The sequence below is a fragment of the Trachemys scripta genome, chromosome 5, assembly GCF_013100865.1.
Source record: "Trachemys scripta elegans isolate TJP31775 chromosome 5, CAS_Tse_1.0, whole genome shotgun sequence".
NCBI lineage: Eukaryota > Metazoa > Chordata > Testudines > Emydidae > Trachemys > Trachemys scripta.
The window spans coordinates 7,169,306-7,186,661 of record NC_048302.1 but is presented as its reverse complement, the minus strand read 5'-3'; the positions used below and the strand labels follow the sequence as shown (position 1 = coordinate 7,186,661).

General features: G+C 45.3%; 1 protein-coding gene across 17 annotated transcripts in view; it reads left to right on the top strand.

Moving 5' to 3' along the window:
* The first annotated feature begins 1,375 nt into the window (after positions 1 to 1,375).
* Positions 1,376 to 17,356, top strand: part of EPHA5 (EPH receptor A5) — a 323,509-nt gene continuing 307,528 nt past the window's right edge. For 11 of the 17 annotated variants that reach the window (XM_034771961.1, XM_034771956.1, XM_034771962.1 and 8 more), the window contains exon 1: positions 1,439 to 2,036. In XM_034771961.1, coding sequence (XP_034627852.1) covers positions 1,439 to 2,036 — 598 coding nt within the window. Of the gene's footprint in view, positions 2,037 to 17,356 lie in introns of all 17 variants that reach the window. The other 6 variants (XM_034771968.1, XM_034771965.1, XM_034771967.1 and 3 more) reach the window with 2 other exon arrangements.

Sequence of the window (17,356 nt, the reverse complement as noted above, 5' to 3'; positions counted from 1 at the left end):
ATTAATGGCTTGATTGTGACTATACCCGGTGCCCTGCATAAGAAGCAAGGTGTAGTGGACAATCCCTGGAGTAGTCCAGCAGTCACAATTCATCCCGTTTTGCTCTAGGGGAAGTAATCTGCTATGGATTTACATTGATAGCAGATTACTTCTCTCTTTGCTCTGACTTGCCATATTCCATGCCCCTCTCTGCCCATTCCCTGCCCACCTGTATGGAGGGGAAGAGTGGACCTGAGGAATCTGCTATTCTTCCTGTGCACTGGTCAGTGATGCTGTGGGGTCATGCAGGGAATAAATGGGGGATCCTTATACACCTTCACTCCACTGCCTGGCTGCATAGAGCAAGCCATAGTCTTGCCTTAAATACTGCAACTCTTTCAATGCGGTTGCTTAACAAACCAATACTTAACAAAAGCAACAATAAAAAATTTTTTTTGACCAGTTCTCACTTGTTTCCAAACAGAAGGCCTTACTCAGGGCTTGGCTACACTTGCAAGTTAGAGCGCATTAAAGCAGCCCCAGGCACCCTAGCTCACGACCCGTCCACACTGGCAAGGCACGTAGAGCGCTCTGACTCCAGGGCTAGAGCGCTTCTGGTACTCCACCTCGGTGAGAAGCATCACGCTTGGTGCGCCTCAAGTGAAACGCCTGGGTGACAGTGTGAATGAGGTGTTGCATTACTGCGCTCTGATCGGTCTCTGGAAACGTCCCATAATCCCCTGAAATCAAGTGGCCACTCTTGTCATTGTTTTGGAATCGCTGCAGGAATGTGGATATCAAAGCAAACCATTACTGTGGAATGCTGTGTGTGAGAGAGAGAGGCGGGGGAGGGGGGATCTGCTGCTGTCTGAATTTACAAGACAGCATGCTGACATGCTCTGAGCCCCCCAAAAACCCACTATTTCTCCCCCCACATACACACAACACACTCCCTGTCACACTCCACCCCACCCCACCCCCATTTGAAAAGCACGCTGCAGCCACTTGCATGCTGGGATAGCTACCACAATGAACTGCTCTCTCTGGCCGCTGTAAGTGCTGCAAATGTGGCCACGCCAGTGCGCTTGTAGCTGTCAGTGTGGACAGACTGCAGCGCTTTCCCTACTGCGCTCTACGAGGGCCGGTTTAACTCACAGCGCTCTACATCTGCAAGCGTAGCCCTGCCCTCAGTGGCCTTTATGTTCAGTAGGAATCTGTCCTCTGACTTCGTGGGGCATTGGGTCAGGCCTAGGGTATGGAAATCATTTTAACATTCTCATTTCTTCCAACAGTGCAGCTCTCTTGCAAGAAAGTTAAAATTTTTAGGGATTTGTGGCTTGCTTGCTTTTTTTGTTTTTTTTTTTTTTAAGTAATCCTCTCTCTTTTTGCACAGTGGGAAGAAATTGGTGAGGTGGATGAAAATTATGCTCCAATACACACATATCAAGTGTGCAAAGTAATGGAACAGAATCAGAACAACTGGCTTCTGACTAGCTGGATCTCCAATGAAGGAGCCTCCCGGATCTTCATTGAACTCAAGTTCACTCTGAGGGACTGTAACAGTCTTCCAGGAGGACTCGGGACTTGCAAAGAGACTTTCAATGTGTATTACTTTGAATCGGACGACGCAGACGGAAGGAATGTCAAAGAAAACCAGTACATCAAGATCGACACCATTGCCGCGGATGAGAGCTTCACGGAGCTCGACCTTGGAGACCGAGTCATGAAACTGAACACCGAGATCAGAGATGTTGGGCCTCTGACCAAAAAGGGATTTTACTTGGCTTTCCAGGATGTAGGTGCCTGCATCGCCCTGGTGTCCGTGCGAGTGTATTACAAAAAGTGCCCTTCCGTTATACGTAACCTGGCCCTCTTTCCCGACACCATCACTGGGGCAGATTCCTCCCAGCTGCTGGAAGTGTCTGGCTCCTGTGTGAACCACTCTGTGACCGATGAGCCTCCAAAGATGCACTGCAGTGCAGAAGGGGAATGGCTGGTGCCCATTGGAAAATGCATGTGTAAAGCAGGGTACGAGGAGAAGAACAGCACCTGTCAAGGTAAGAATTTGCAAGGGAAACTGGTGCTGTGGTTTTGCACAACACACATCTTGGGCCATATTCGGGTACGCTCCTTCACGCTGCAGAGTTCCACATGTCATAGATCATCTCACTGAAGTCAGTGGACCTGGTTCTCATTCACCAGAGCTGTGGAAAGAGGCTGTAATTTACTCCTCGTTCAAGGCTCTTTCCACTGCCAGAGTGCTGTGAGTGTGGAGAATCTGCTCAGTAGTGGTACTATTGGCGTAACGTGCTATTCGGTGTGAATGAGAGGATCAGAATCTGGCCCATTATAATGGTTATATATATATATACTTTGCACCCTTGAGCAGCCCATTTTGTCTACTTCAACCATAAATACATCTCAGGGTCAGGGCCTTAGCTAAGACAAGTGTTTAATGGCAACTAAGTATCTTAAAAGAGGACTTTTAAATAAATCCAATATCAAACAATGTAGAATTTGCTGGAACATTGTTGTATTATAACACGCTTGTTTTTCTTTTTTTTAATTACACTTCAATTTTAAGTGTATAATAGGTGGTTTATTAGAAAACTATTTGGTAATAACACAGACAGAAGGCCCTTTCAATGCAATTTGTGTTTACTAGTGGCTTTTTTGCATTATTATTTGTAAATTGTCATTTGAATGCGCATACTCCCTTGTCACTTGAAGACATTGTCTCATTCTGGCTGCTGGCTGCATGTTGTTAATGGTCTGTTGGTGTGTAGGGTAGTCTCCCTTTGAGTTTACAGACCATGTTGAGTTCGCTTTCCTCCGGCCTGAAATAAGTGTGAGTTTGTGGTGAGTAAGGAGAGTAGGACATGTGCCCATGGTGGGTTCTCGTTGGGTATGTATCAAACAAGGGTCCTGATCATGCAGTTGTTGATCACACAAAACTCCACTGAAGTCTTTGGGAGAAACCCAGAGATAGCTGTTGTCCCTTTTACAAGTCTCCTGGAAGGGAGGGAGTAGAGAAGTTTACTTTTGGGGGAGAGGTCTTCTGTTATAAGGAAACCCTGCTTTTACTAGTGTAGCTTTAGCGCCCTCGTGGCCAAGATGGAGGCTGCTCTGCGGGCAGCTCTGGCCAAGAGAAGGCATGCACAGGAAAAATTCCTTTCACCCCAGGGGCACCTGTTCCAAAAGGGGCCATGTTTTCTAAACTCCAGAGGGGTTACACTAGGATATTCCTCTCTCTGAACACCTCGCAGATACTTTGTTCCTCCCTTGCCCTGATAATGAATTCCCCACCTGTGCGGGAGGTGCGTCTGGCTTAGCATTTGGCACAAGAGGAACCAAGCAGCACCAGCCAAAATGGAGGAAATCTTGATTGCTGCAGGCAAGGGAATGCAGCCAGACATACTGGCAAGTACCTGCCTGCCTGCTAAACATAAATTGCCCCAAGATAGCAAGCATTGATTGGGCGCCACGTGATGGGCCCTTCCGCTGGTTACTGAGACACTGATTCCCCTCCCCTCCTGCACTCACTGCTCCGTTGGCTACCAGAGCTGCTGCTCTGTTCTGCTTGGGCTTTATTGAATCTTTCCGGGCTGCTGTCGTCAGCAGCCGCCATGAAAATTATCCAGACTAGCAGCTACCGACTTTAAATAAACCAAAACCTTGTCACTGGCCTTGAAAAGCTGGCCAGGGCCACGGAGAAGCTGTAGACCAGGGTAACCTCTCGTGTGGGCGCAGTAGAACAGTATTGGTATCATAGTCAGGGCCGGCTCTAGGCACCAGCAAAACAAGCTGGTGCTTGGGGCGGCACATTTTTAGGGGCAGCATTCTGGCACCGGCCATGCTGCCCCTAAAAATGTGCCCCGGCCGCCCTAACTCACCTCCGTTGCTGCCGCTCGCGCGCCATGGCGTGTGAAACAGCTGATTCGCACGCCGCTGCTCGCCCTCCCTCCGAGGCTCTCAAACCCGGGAGGGAGGAGGAGATCCCGAGCGGCCGCGGCGCGCGAAACAGCTGATTCGCGCGCTGCTGCTCCCAGGTTTGAAAGCCTGGGAGGGAGGGGGAGACCCTGAGTGGCCACGGCGCACGCGCTGCTTCTCCCTCTCCCTCCCTCCCACCTAGGCTTGAGAGCCTGGGGGGAGGAGGCAGGGCTGGGGATTTGGGGAAGGGGCGGAGTTGAGGCGGGGCCGGGGTAAGAAAAAACGGGGGGAGGGGGAGCAAAAATCCTAGAGCCGGCCCTGATCATAGTGCCCCTTCCTGTAGGAGAATAGCTATGCCAGTATGAACACTTTTATGCCAGTGTAACTGCGTCACAGTAAGGAGGTGGCACTGTTTTAACTATACTGGTATAATTAAGCAGTAGTGCTCAGCCCTTAATTCCCTTGCAAGTCAGAGGCATTTAGGATCCTGGGGCCCAGATCCTCACAGGTATGTAGGTGCCAAACTCCTGCTGAAATCAAGGGGAGTTGGATGCCTACATATCTCAGAGGATCTGGCCCTGAGCTTTAATGTAGGTTTGAACTACATAATACAGATTATTTGGCAGCTAAACTCTGCACTGGAACAATACCCTGGTGTGTTTCTACCACAGAAGAACCTGAATGTGTTTGTTGGCATTTCCCCTCCAAAAATAACGTTCACTGAGTCATAACGTCTTGTCTGGCCAATAGCAGACTACATTCTTTTGTTAGAGATGATGCAAATGTCACTCACCCTCACCAACATGAGGGAACAATTGAAATCCCTTCTGTCTAAAAATCATTAATTGGCAATGATCTCTTCAATTCATCATCTTGTCATCAGGATGCTTTACGAAGGAGGCACCGACAGCAGCAGCCGAGCAATTTGTATCACTTGGGACGTTCAGGCGACACATATGACATGGCTTAATCTCATTATATAATTCAGCTATTATTTCAAATAACGTGGGCAGTCAAACGGTATTTATCTAACAAACAAAACTTCTTGTATTTTACACCTCGTTCTGCAACTCGGCCAATTTATCATCAGCTGTCATGAGATAACCAGTGATAAATTGTGACCATGTGGGAAAATGCTAGTGAAAAGCCCTGTGCACAAGGGTCATTATTCACATGAATAAATTGCTGCACGTGCGAATAATAAAAATGAAAGGTAGCACTCCCCCTGTAGGTACGTTGCTTTCCACAGTATTGATTGGGCACAGTATCCTATTTTTTTAGGCTCGGTTATGTTAGCCCTGGTTCAATGGGTTCTTAAAAGCATCTCTGACAATATTCACTTGTCTGTTGTACCAAGTTTCAGTTTTGGTTGGTGATATTTAGCCATTCTTCTGCAGGCCTCATCAGGGAGTGCATTTCAGTTGGCAAAGGGCCAGATCCTAAGCTGGTGTAAATTGATGGTAACTCCACTGAAATCAATGGAGCTTTGCTGATTTACACCATCTTAGGATCTGGCCCAAATGACACTTTCTAATCTTTTTTTTTTTCTTATCTGCTTCCTGCATTTGAATATCTGTATTTTTTACTGTGACGGCAATTTTGATATTTTTACTGCATGCATCTGGACTCCCTATTGGGGAGTTACATAAGGAGCTGATATTCCTTGAAAAGTGATTATGTAAAAAGGGTACCTTCTGGTTCAGCAGATCTGTTCCCTGCGTGTATTCAGCTTTATCGTCCCATTTTAGTAACAGGCAATATGGTTTTGCTACTTTTTACTGCTTTAAACACTGCAGAACCAACACAGCTTAAAGGGAGGGTGCTTCTTTCCTGTCTTCCTTGTGTGCTGTCAGTAGAATTGTCTACCAAGTTCCAGTTATGCAGCTTGCCAGTTAAACGTGTGTTATCCTACTGGCAACAATGGGGTTACACAACTATAATTGAGGACATGGGCCCAAATCCTCAAAGGTATTTAGGTGATCTACCACTGGGGGTTGAACACCTAAATACCTTAGAAAATCTAGGCTTTAATCTGGGCTACAGAACCTTTTTTTCTGGTACACATGATGGGGAGAAAACCCAGCTTGACTTTCAGATCCCAGGTTAAATTTGCAAAGCTGCTAGGTAGAAAAGACATATTTTTTACCAGTAAACCCCGAGTAACCAGAATGGAAATGATTGGAATGCAGTGAACACAAGCCCTGCAATGCCATTTTCTTACAATCAGTTTTCAGAGTAGAGTCACAAATATTTGAGAATTAAAGAAGTGAAATGAATTAGAAACTGAACTACACCAAGGAACAATGATGAATTCAAAGGAACACAATGACCTCTTTTCCAGTTTCCAGTGTGTACTGCTGCTCTAAGTGGCATGAGACAGTGGTAAAAGTAGGAAGCCAATTTTAGCCAACTTGAAACAGGAATGCACTGTAATTATACAGGATCTTGCAAAATAATGGAAACAAATTTAAGCCAAATCTTATTTTAGTGCCAGTCTTTACAAGGGAAGAACTTCTTTGGAAATGACTGGGGGACAATGTGTGTGCTTTCGAAAGGAATTGCCAACTGAAGAAATATTTTGTAGTTTAATTTTTTTACAACTAGGAATGTTTAAACAGCTTTATTTTCTTGAAACATGATCTAACCCAATTATCATTTCATTGTTTCTTCGTCAACTTGCTGAAGCAATATTTTTCATCCAAACTTTTTTCTTTGCTTACTGTTCATTATTTCTGTTGAAATTCATGCTAGTTATTGCCAAGAAAGAAGTGGATTCTTAGAAACAAAGTCCTCAGCCAAAAAAAAAATCCATGTTGACAAATTTCTGCTTTGGATTTAATTAAAAGTCATTGACAAAGGTATCCAAGTTCCTATAGTTCAAAAGTTTACCTGCTGAATCAACTCCCAGGTGATTTTGTTGCTGGTTTACTCAGAGGCAAAGCAAAGTTACTAATCTTCAGCAGACAGTGCTGCAATCCAGGAGCTGTTTGAATGACTTCTCCATGCCTTGCTTGCTTATCGAGTAGTGGAAAGAGATTTAGCCAGAGACTGTGGCCTTTGCAGCTGTGTTGGAAGGGAACTGGTGCAAAGCGGCGTGGCTGCAGGAGTGGTATCAGAGGGCGCAGTGCCTGTGGGGGGCTGAGAAAGACAGCACGCATGCAGAGGTGGGTGTGTTTAGTGTACACACTTCCCATTAGGGCTGGAGCTGGATTGCTAATGAGCATGACCCTCTCTAGCTAGGTTGTCTTTGGGTGTAGGCCACCCATGTTGAGCTCAGTGAGTGGAAACAGGATATTCTGGGTAAAATCCGGGCCCCATTAAAATCAGTGGGAATTTTGCCCCAGATCAGATTGGCAGAGACCCTGGGGGTTTTTGCCTTCCTTTGCAGCATGGAGCAGGGTCACGTGCTGGTTTAAACTAGCGTAAATGATGGATTCTCTGTAACTTGAAGTCTTTAAATCATGTTTTGAGGACTTCAGTAACTCAGGCAGAGGTTCAGGGTCTATTACAGGAGTGGGTGGGTGAGGTTCTGTGGCCTGCAATGTGCAGGGGGTCTCACCACCTCCAGTGCAGGAGTGGGTATGGAAGGGGTGGGGAGAGGGATAGCTCCGTGGTTTGAGCATTGACATGCTAAACCCAGGGTTGTGAGTTCAATCCTTGAGGGGGCCATTTAGGTATCTGGGGCAAAAATCTGTCTGGGGATTGGTCTTGCTTTGAGCAGGGGGTTGGACTAGATGACCTCCTGATATTCTAAGGGGAAAGCATTTTCCCTGTCCCCTCTCTTGCACCGCCCACATAAGAGCTGCTACATTCTGGCTTTAAAGTTTAAACTGTGGATCATTGTCAAAGCTAAAAACACTGAAGAATATGGGAGTATTCCCATTTGGGACAACTCACGTGAGAAAGGCAAGCAAGATTTCCCCTAGAGGGATAATGGATAGCAAGCAAAGTCCAGTGGATTAAAAAAACAAACCACGGTTTAATTGTTCTACTGGGAGGCGATTGCATAGCAAGGAAAAACAGTGATGGAAATACACAGTACATGGAAAATACTGAATTCGGAAATAGTGCCAAGACTACAGGGAGTTCTGTGCTTATCATTCATACTTCTGGTGCATTTTTGTGATTAAAACAGAATTGGCTGGGAGTGCAGCATATTAGGTGTTCATATAATTGTGAGCTGAAGAGCCTAGTTAATTTTAATTAGGCACACTACCAACCAGCATCAAAGTAGCTAAGCTTTTGGCTGTGTTGTGTGTTGTAGTTTTTTTAAACATGAAGAAAATGACATGACTGTCGCTTTTCAGCAAAGTGCCGGTTATCGCTGAAGTGGGAATGGTTTGTTCTGAAGAGATGTGTGCGTTCCGGGGTTGATATATTCAGTAAAAGCACTTGAGTGTTTTCCTGAAATCAAACTCGTATCACAGCAGGATTGATTAAATATTGCTTTATTCTTTGTTTTATTTTGCACATGAATAGGGCTTAGTTATAGGAAACGTGATTGGAGTATACACACTATGCCACAAATGTAGTTAGTATGGTAATGACTCCTAATGACTTTGAAGATCTCTTTCTCATTCTGTAGCAGCACACCCTAGTAGAGGAGATTTGGAACCATTACTTTGTCTAACTTAACCTCATTGTTCCATGCAATCTGATTTACTATGCAACCACCTCCCGGTACAACAATTAGCCCCCTGCCCCCACCTTGTTGTTATCCCTTGGATTATAGATTAAACAATAAGATTACAATAGGTGAAATGAAGGATCAAAATTTGCTCGGCAAGTTTGAAGTGCAAATGTCATGTTTACTTATAAACCAAAAGACAATTTACAATCCTCAAATTGGGCAGATTCCAGGTTATGTGTATATGTTTGTTCCCAGATAAACTGCTTAGTTTTAGTTGAATACAGATCTCCGAGAAGACTTGAATGAAAGCCTCCTTGTAGCAAAGCAGAATTCTTTAGAGAGTATTATGGCACAGGGAGAGGCGATGTGGAAGACAATACATGTCAGCCTCCCAGTTCATATGGCTGTGGTCTTCCTTGACTTTTCAGCTTCTTTTTCAGGTACAGTTTTCAAGAACAATCTGACTCCACAAACTTTACATCAGGTTTTAAAATCAGTGGTACTATTGTATGTTGTGTTCCTCACGAAGCAGGTTTTCAGTTTTGTGCGTCTTAGTATAGTAGCGCTTAGCAGTAGTTAATGACGTGTTGACATTTCAACTATAAAACTTCCTCTTTGCAGGGCTTTATATCTTGGCCATTTTAACGTGCATTGGGCCCACATTGGTGCTGGAATTCTGGCTCTGTTGATGTCAATCAGAGTTTTGCCAACTGTGATGAAGTGGGAATGTTCATAATGTTTTCTCTGAATACGGTGTGGGTGCCTCAGTTTCCCCTATGCAATTTTTAAGTATCTAGGTGGTGGGAGAAGTGGGTGTGATTGTTGCAGAGCTCTAGAGGGCAGATGTGATGCTGGCTGGACAGAAAATGGCTGACACTCTGTCTCCTGGCAACTAATGGCCTGGGCCCCTCCTCTACAAAGGTGCCAGCTGCAGGTGTTGGAGAACAAAGAGATCAGGTGACCTCCTGGCCTAGGAAAGGGACAAAGCCCAGAGGAGGAGGGGCTGGAGAGTTTTTCAGTTTGGGGTTGGCTGGGGACATGGAGTGAGTGCAGACATGGGTGTCTGGCTCACTGCCTCCCAAAATGGACGTGGCTGAGGGGTCCTGTTCTCTCTTCCTACAAGCTCTGTTTTAGACCATGTTCCTGTCATCTAATAAACCTCTGTTTTACTGGCTGGCTGAGACTCACGTCTGACTGCGAAGTTGGGGTGCGTGCAGGACCCTCTGGCTTCCCCAGGACCCCGTCTGGGCGGACTCGCTGTGGGAAGCGCACGGAGGGGCATATGCTGAATACTCTGAGGTCAGACCCAGGAAGGTGAAGCCGTGTGAGCTTTTTGCCCTGAAGACAGTCTGCTCACAGAGAGGAGACTCCCCCAGAGTCCTGACTGGCTTTGTGGGGAGCAGTTCCCGAGCATCACCCGGGGACTCCATGACACCATCAACTTCATTGGAGGCAGGATTTTGCCCTAAGTGTAGAATTTTGCAGCTCGCATTTTCTTTTGTTTCATTGCACAAATATTGCCTTAAACAAGTTATATACTGTTTTATAGGATGACATGTAATATAGATACTCTCAGCACATAATGGGGCAAATTCTGATTTAAACAGGCATAATTCCAGGGACTTCACTAGAGTTTTGGCCTTTTTGATCATGAGAGAAGTTATCCCTACATAAACATGGAGGCAATGATGGACCGCTCAGAGCTGAGGTGTCATTGAGAGTGACACTTATTTCACATGCTGACGACTGAATTTAGTCTTTGACTTTATCACAATAGCTGTTCAGAGGACAATTGAATGTTCTGTGAAAGTTTTTAGAAATATCTTGACTGACTTGGGCACTGGAAAAATTTAAACACAATTCCCTCATAAACTTGGGCCCAAACCACATTTCTTTGGCTCCCTGTAATTAACAAGAATAGTCGCCACAAATTCTAAACATCATACCTCAAGACATGCTGACCATTTCAAATGTTAAAATTAAACACAAGAAATGGCATTCCTCTTATTTATTATTATTTTGTTACTTGTATTGCAGTAACGCCTCTGAGCCCCAGTCCTGGGCCAGGACCTCATGGTTGGAGGTGCTATGCAAACATAAAACCTATACCTAAAATGGACCTAAAAAAGGAAGCTGACACAACTGCCCAGATCCACGAACTACCTCCCTTTTCCAACCCTCCCACCCCGAGCCTGCCTCTATAGACATTTATTCAGGAAAAAAAGAAGTTTGAGGGGTTAGGATGTAAGGAGGACACATCCAGCAGGAAGAAAATACGGTAGTCAGGATGGGAAGACAATAGAGGGACAAGGTGGGTGAAGTAGTAACTTTTATTAGACCAAATAATTGTATAAATAGAGAAACAGGTACAATAGAATTACAGGTGATATATCAGAGCTGTTAGCAGGCAGATTTCTAGACCAGGGTGATATGGGAGAAAATAAAGGGCTGGTAAAGTCAAAGCAAAGATGAGATGTATGTTGAATAGGTGCTAACTGTGGGCCTTAGTTGAAAATGATCTTTGAGCTGTTTAATAGCATGTTGGCATTTTAGATTAGTGACATTTCAATGTAACTTGAGAAACAGTTAATACAGACTGTTAAAAAAACTTGCTAGTTAACATAAATCAAGTCACATATACTCTGTATCCCACGTGTGACTGCAGTAGGGGGCATTTTCATAATAAGTGCCTAAGAAAGTAAAATGCCTTCAGTGCTGAAACTTGAATTGCAGTTAACCATATTGGAGAATTCTCTAGCTTTTGGAAGTTTGACTGTTACAGTAGTGTAATAGGTTTTTTTTTTTTTTTTTTTTTTTAAACTGCATATATGTGCTTAAGGGTATAGTCAAGCAAAGTGTGACTGAAACAGAAGATTTTCTAAAAATAGAACCCTAAAGCTGGGTTCTTAAATCTTTACGTAGGGCTTGTCTACACTGCCACTTACAGCGCTGAAACTTTCCTCACTCGGGGTGTGAAAAAAACACCCCCCCCCCCCGAGGGAGGTACGTTTCAGCGCTGTAAATGGCAGGGTAGACAGTGCACCAGCTCCTCCCCTCACGGCAGCGCTTTAAGGTCGGCTGTGTAGACGTATCCTTAGGTCAAAACTTGATCTTCCGGATGTGCCAAACACCTAGTAGCTCCGCCTGAAGTCAATGGGAGCTGCTGGGAGCTCGGCACTTCTGAAAATCAAGCCATTTACGTGCCTAAATCAGGCTCCGGTTTTTGAAAATCCTACCCTCTATGTGCATATTCTGAGACTGAGTCTCATTTACATGAAAGCCCGTTTATAGCTCTCTGGCAGTATAAAGGCGTCTGCACTGCCAGAGCGGTAGAAAGAGGCCTGAGGGTAACAGAGAGTCAGGTGGCTAGTGTATATATGCAAATATAGATCCTAAATGAATCATAGAATCATAGAATATCAGAGTTGGAAGGGACCTCAGGAGGTCATCTAGTCCAACCCCCTGCTCAAAGCAGGACCAATTCCCAGCTAAATCATCCCAGCCAAGGCTTTGTCAAGCCGGGCCTTAAAAACCTCTAAGGAAGGAGATTCCACCATCTCCCTTGCTTTCTACTATATAGGTTATATCTGTGCACAGGTAGTAAATGACTGATACAGACTGCATGAAATGGGTGTCCATAGGAAGGCAACGATGAGCTTATTGTACTTGTGAGTCAAGGTTACCGTTCACTGAGTGAAGGGCATGCCTGCCATGTGGGCCTAGGGCCCCTTTGCTATAATGCTAATTCCACGAATGATATATTTGATGTATTACATGGGGTTGGAATGGTCTGTCATCCAGTCGCAAGCAATAATGGAGATCGCTATCATCGTGTTCCAAAGCCGTCTGGAAGGGAAGTGTTTTAATTACTGCAGAGTGAATGGAAAAGCTGCTCCCTAGGACAGGGAGGGGGATGTGACGATTTGGCATTCGGTGAAAGTACCCTGCGGGTTGCAGCTTCCCAGTGAGTGAGTGGCTTTGCAGATAGCCGATTGCCCAGATCGCATTAGAGGCATGACTATGGACTTCCGGATAACAGGAGCCAAATCAATGATCTGTGTTTGTTAAAGGGATGCCAAGGAGCCTAGAGCATGGGGCACAGGCCTTTGTCACATTAGTGGAAATCAGAATCAATCCATCACATTAATTACTGCGAGAAATCCATCCTGTGGGGTGGGGCGGGGGGAATTCAAGGTGATGCATGCAACTGAAGGATGGGTGGGACTGTGATTATTAATTGTGAGGTCCTTGAACACTGTGATACTGTATCTCTACATATGTTTGCACATCGCAGAGCATGCTGTCCATACTGGATCGATAACAAATAAACGCAACTATTCTGAGCAGCAGGCGTGTCTAAAAGTTACCAGGAAACTCATCAGTGACCTTGACAAAAATGAAATCACGTTCATTTCCAGTGTACCCTGCTGTATATTCCAGGTCTCATGGTTGTACAAAGGTATATGAAAGTCTGGCAAATGGGTTTTTAATGCAGCACGAGGAGATTTTTGGACGTCTCCTTGAATTCTGTGAAAACTGTTAACATTTTTCCTTTCCCCCCACAGACCGTTCTATTTTATTTTGATCTGAGCATCCGTGCCATTTCTCTGCTGGCCTTTATTATTTATTTATTTATTGCAAGACTTTTTAGAAGAGTTTTTACATTCTTTTGTGCCCTCACAGTTCAAGCATGATTTAATATGTCAAAACTAGTTTGCTTAACTGGGCTTGATTGTTTTACACACTTCCACCAAAGCAGGGCGGTTGGCTTTCCAGGCGTACTCTGCTGCCCAGACAAATGACGTGTCTCAGCTGTTAGGGCTTGCGCTTGTATTGTGACACCAGTAGCTTCCCCTGACAAAGCTGGCAGTAGGGAATTCAGACAGTGGTAAAACCAACGGACAGATCTCAGGTCAGTGCAGTGTGGCCCCCGCCCGCCCACCATCAATCACCACCAAGCGCACAGGCGAGCTTATGCTTGAGAGACTTAATCGGTCATTCATGTGAAAAAGGAATTTAGGCCAGGAAGGATAGCCCCAGAGAAAAAAGAGACTTGCCCATTGGTGGTTGCCCACATATAGCCCCGCAGGATTAACGCCGGGAGTGTGTACCTCAGATGCATGCAGCGATAGGCACACCCTGACCTCTCCAAAGTCCCCCTGGAGCATCCGGCCCTTGGACTCTCACAGTATTCACAGATTGGGTGCTTCCAAGGAAGTGATATACCCAGCTTGGCAGGAGCACCTCCGCTTAACGCCCAGCACCGAGATCTGTTTATGGTGAAAACCAGTATAACAAAGTAGAGGGACACTCTGGTAATGGCAAGTGGAAATATTGGAAAAAAATGGCTGCACATAAATGAATTCTAGAGCCTAGACTTAATTAACAAGATACTGTCATGTCGGGTAGAGCAATGCTCACCCAAAGTCCTTGTAGTGCTTTACAGACAGGCTGGCTTGGACCCCTTCATTCATGAAACAAACACATTGTCTGCTTGGTTCTTCGGTGAATGATCCCAGATCATGTAGTCTGTTTGCATCCCTAGATAGATCAGATCAATCCATTGTCCTTTTTCATGGACAAGGCACCTCCCTGCTGGTTGTTTTTCCCCTGTATATCCTTCTCTTGTAGATTTTGCACTTTCTTGATTTACACTTGGCTCAGTATGCAAATAGCACATATTGCATTGTGAGGCACACAGTACACCATATCCATAATGCGAGACAGAGAGATTGGCGTCTGTTACCTCAGCAATGTTCCTTGGAGGCAGGGGGTATGCCATCTCCTGGTGTCCTGTCTTGGTTTCAAGACCTTAAGAATGTAATTTTCAGTATAGACACATAAGTCCTTCAATATTATCCATACACACATTTCACAATGATGGTGATGACCAGTGGACTACTGGTTCTAGATAGAGATCTCACCTGCCCCCTTTGGTGAACTATAATTCGTACATCTGACCCAGGGGATCCTTGTAAAACTCTGTGCACTCCCTGTGCCCTCTGCCAGTTGTCACCAAGAGATCCCTGGATCACACTCTTCGATATATGCAGGCTAAATCTCATGTAGGCCACATGTAGTTCTTCATTCTGCTCCACAGATGTGGTATGAGAGGTATTCCTTCAGACTGCTCTTAAGACTAAATACTAAGGGGCAAATCCTGGACCCTGTGCATATCCAGAGTAAGTGGACTAGACGTAGGAGTGCTCTGTAGGGGTGTGAGTCCTTCCCTAGGCTGTGGAGCAGCTGTCTACTCTCTTTTCCCCTCCCCCTTGGCATCTGCTTTTCTCTTGCACACACACACACACACACACACACGTGTTTGTTGGGAGCGATTGGCATAGCTGCAGATCTACTGACCTCATCCCCCAGAATCCACCTCCATAGTGGTAAGGACAGAACCAGGGCCGGCTCCAGGCACCAGCTTCTCAAGCAGGTGCTTGGGGCGGCCGCTCCGGAGAGGGGCGGCAGGTCCAGGTATTCGGCGGCAATTCGGCGGACGGTCCCTCACTCCGCCTGGGAGTGAAGGACCTCCCACTGAATTGCTGCCACAGATTGCGATCGCGGCTTTTTTTTGTTTGTTTGTTTTGGCTGCTTGGGGCGGCCAAAACCCTGGAGCCGGCCCTGGACAGAACACTTGCGTCACATAGCTCCACGACATGGATCTCTTGCACGGGGGCTTCCAACCTGCCCCTCCACTATGTAGTAGAACCACAAAACTGGCCATGCTTCTTGTTGGTCTTTCTATTTCTGTGAAGGTGGGCACTGGGCAAAGGGACGAGTTTTGTTCCAAGGGCTGAGTTTTTAAAGCAGCCTCCTAAATTTGGACCATCAATATTATCCCATGTGTGTTTGCTTGCTCAGAATCCCATATTTTTTGTGCCTAAATGCATTTTTACATGTACAAATAGGCACTTAGGCTTGTAATTAGCCATTATGCATAACTAGACATATATCTGCAGGAGGAAGAAAGTAGAAAGGAGCACAAGTCAAGTGTAAAGTATAATTAGGCAGGCCAAAAAAGAATTTGAAGAGCAACTAGCAAAAAACACAAAAACTGAAAGCAATATTTTAAGTAGGTCAGAAGCTGCAAGCCTGCCAAACAATCACTGGGGCCACTGGACGGTCAAGATGTAAAAGAAACACTCAAGGAAGATGAGGCCATTGCAGAGAACCTAAATAAATTCTTTGCATCAGTCTTCACTGCAGAGGATGTGTGGGAGATTCCCACACCTGAACCCCATTCTTTTTAGGTGACAAATCTGAGGAACTGTCCCAGATTGAGGTGCCAGTAGAGGAGGTTTTGGCACAAAGTCTTAAATTAAACAGTAATAAGTCACCAGGGCCAGATGGCATTCACCCAAGAGTTATGAAGGAACTCAAATATGAAATTGCAGAACTGCTAACTGTGGTGTGTATTCTATCACTTAAATCAGCCTTCATACCAGACGACTGCTGATTTTTTCAAAAAAGGGTCCAGAGGCAATCCTGACAATTACAGGCTGGTAAGTCTAACTGGCAAATTGGTTGGAACTATAGTAAAGGACAGAATTATCAGAGACACAGGTGAATACAATATGTTGGGGAAGATTCAACACAGCTTTTGTAAGTTGAAATCACGCTTCACCAATCTATTAGAATGTTTTGAGGGGGTCAACAAGCATGTGGAGAATGGTGATCCAATGGATATAGTGTATTTGGACTTTCAGAAAGTTTTTCAGAGAGCCTCACAAAAGCTCTTATGCAAATTAAGCAGTCATGGGATAAGAGGGAGGGTCCTCTCAGGGACCAGTAACTGGTTAAAATACAGGAAACAAAGGGTCGGAAAAAATAGACAGTTTTCACAGTGAGAGAGGTAAATAGCAGGGTCCCCCAAGGATCTGCACTGCGAAGAGTGCTGTTCAAGGTATTCATAAATGATCTGAGAGATTAAAAAGACAGGGACATTCAGTTTAGAAAAGAGATGATTAAGGGAGGATATGATAGAGGTCTATAAATTCATGAGTGTTGTGGAGAAAGTGAATAAGTAAGTGTTAACACAAGAACCAGGAGTCAACCAATGAAATTAATAGACAACAAACATAAGAAAGTACTTCTTCATACGATGCACAGTCAACCTGCACAACAGGGTTCAAAAAAGAACTAGATACATTCCTGGAGAATAAATCCATCAATGGCTATTAGCCAGGATGGTCAGGGATGTAACCCCATGCTCTGTGTTGCCCTAAACCTCTGACTGCCAGTTTCTCAGACTGGATGGCAGGTGATGGATCACTGGATAATTGCCCTGTTCTGTTCATTCCCTCTGAAGTATCTGTCAGTGGCCACTGTTGAAAGGAGGATACTGGGGTAGTTGGACCATTGGTTTGATGCAGCATTTCCATTCACTAATGGCTGCAGTAGGCTCGGTGCTGCATTTAAAGGATGATCCTGAGAGCAGCTTATGCTTCATCTAGTGGCCACTGTGCTATAGCATGTTGAGTCAAGTCCTGGAAGCCGGCCCATAGCCCCAGAGACTGAGAGAGATGCTGTGGGGAAGGGGCCTTCACTCCCAGAGGGCACAGAGCCAGTGGAATCACTCCATAGCTGCACCCAGTACAGCCAGGGCTTGCCCTCAGCTGAGGGCAGTAGCCAGTGGGTCCATGTAATTTCTCCCGTTCCTCCAGTTGCTCACCTTAGCTGTCATGAGTGGACACAGACCCTTGGCGTGTGGTCCCTAAAACGTACCATCCCCAAGATCTTCGTTGGATCTACTTGTACAGCATAATGGGCTGGATTTAGTCTGTAGACACAGTAAAGATGCTTAGGCATGGACAG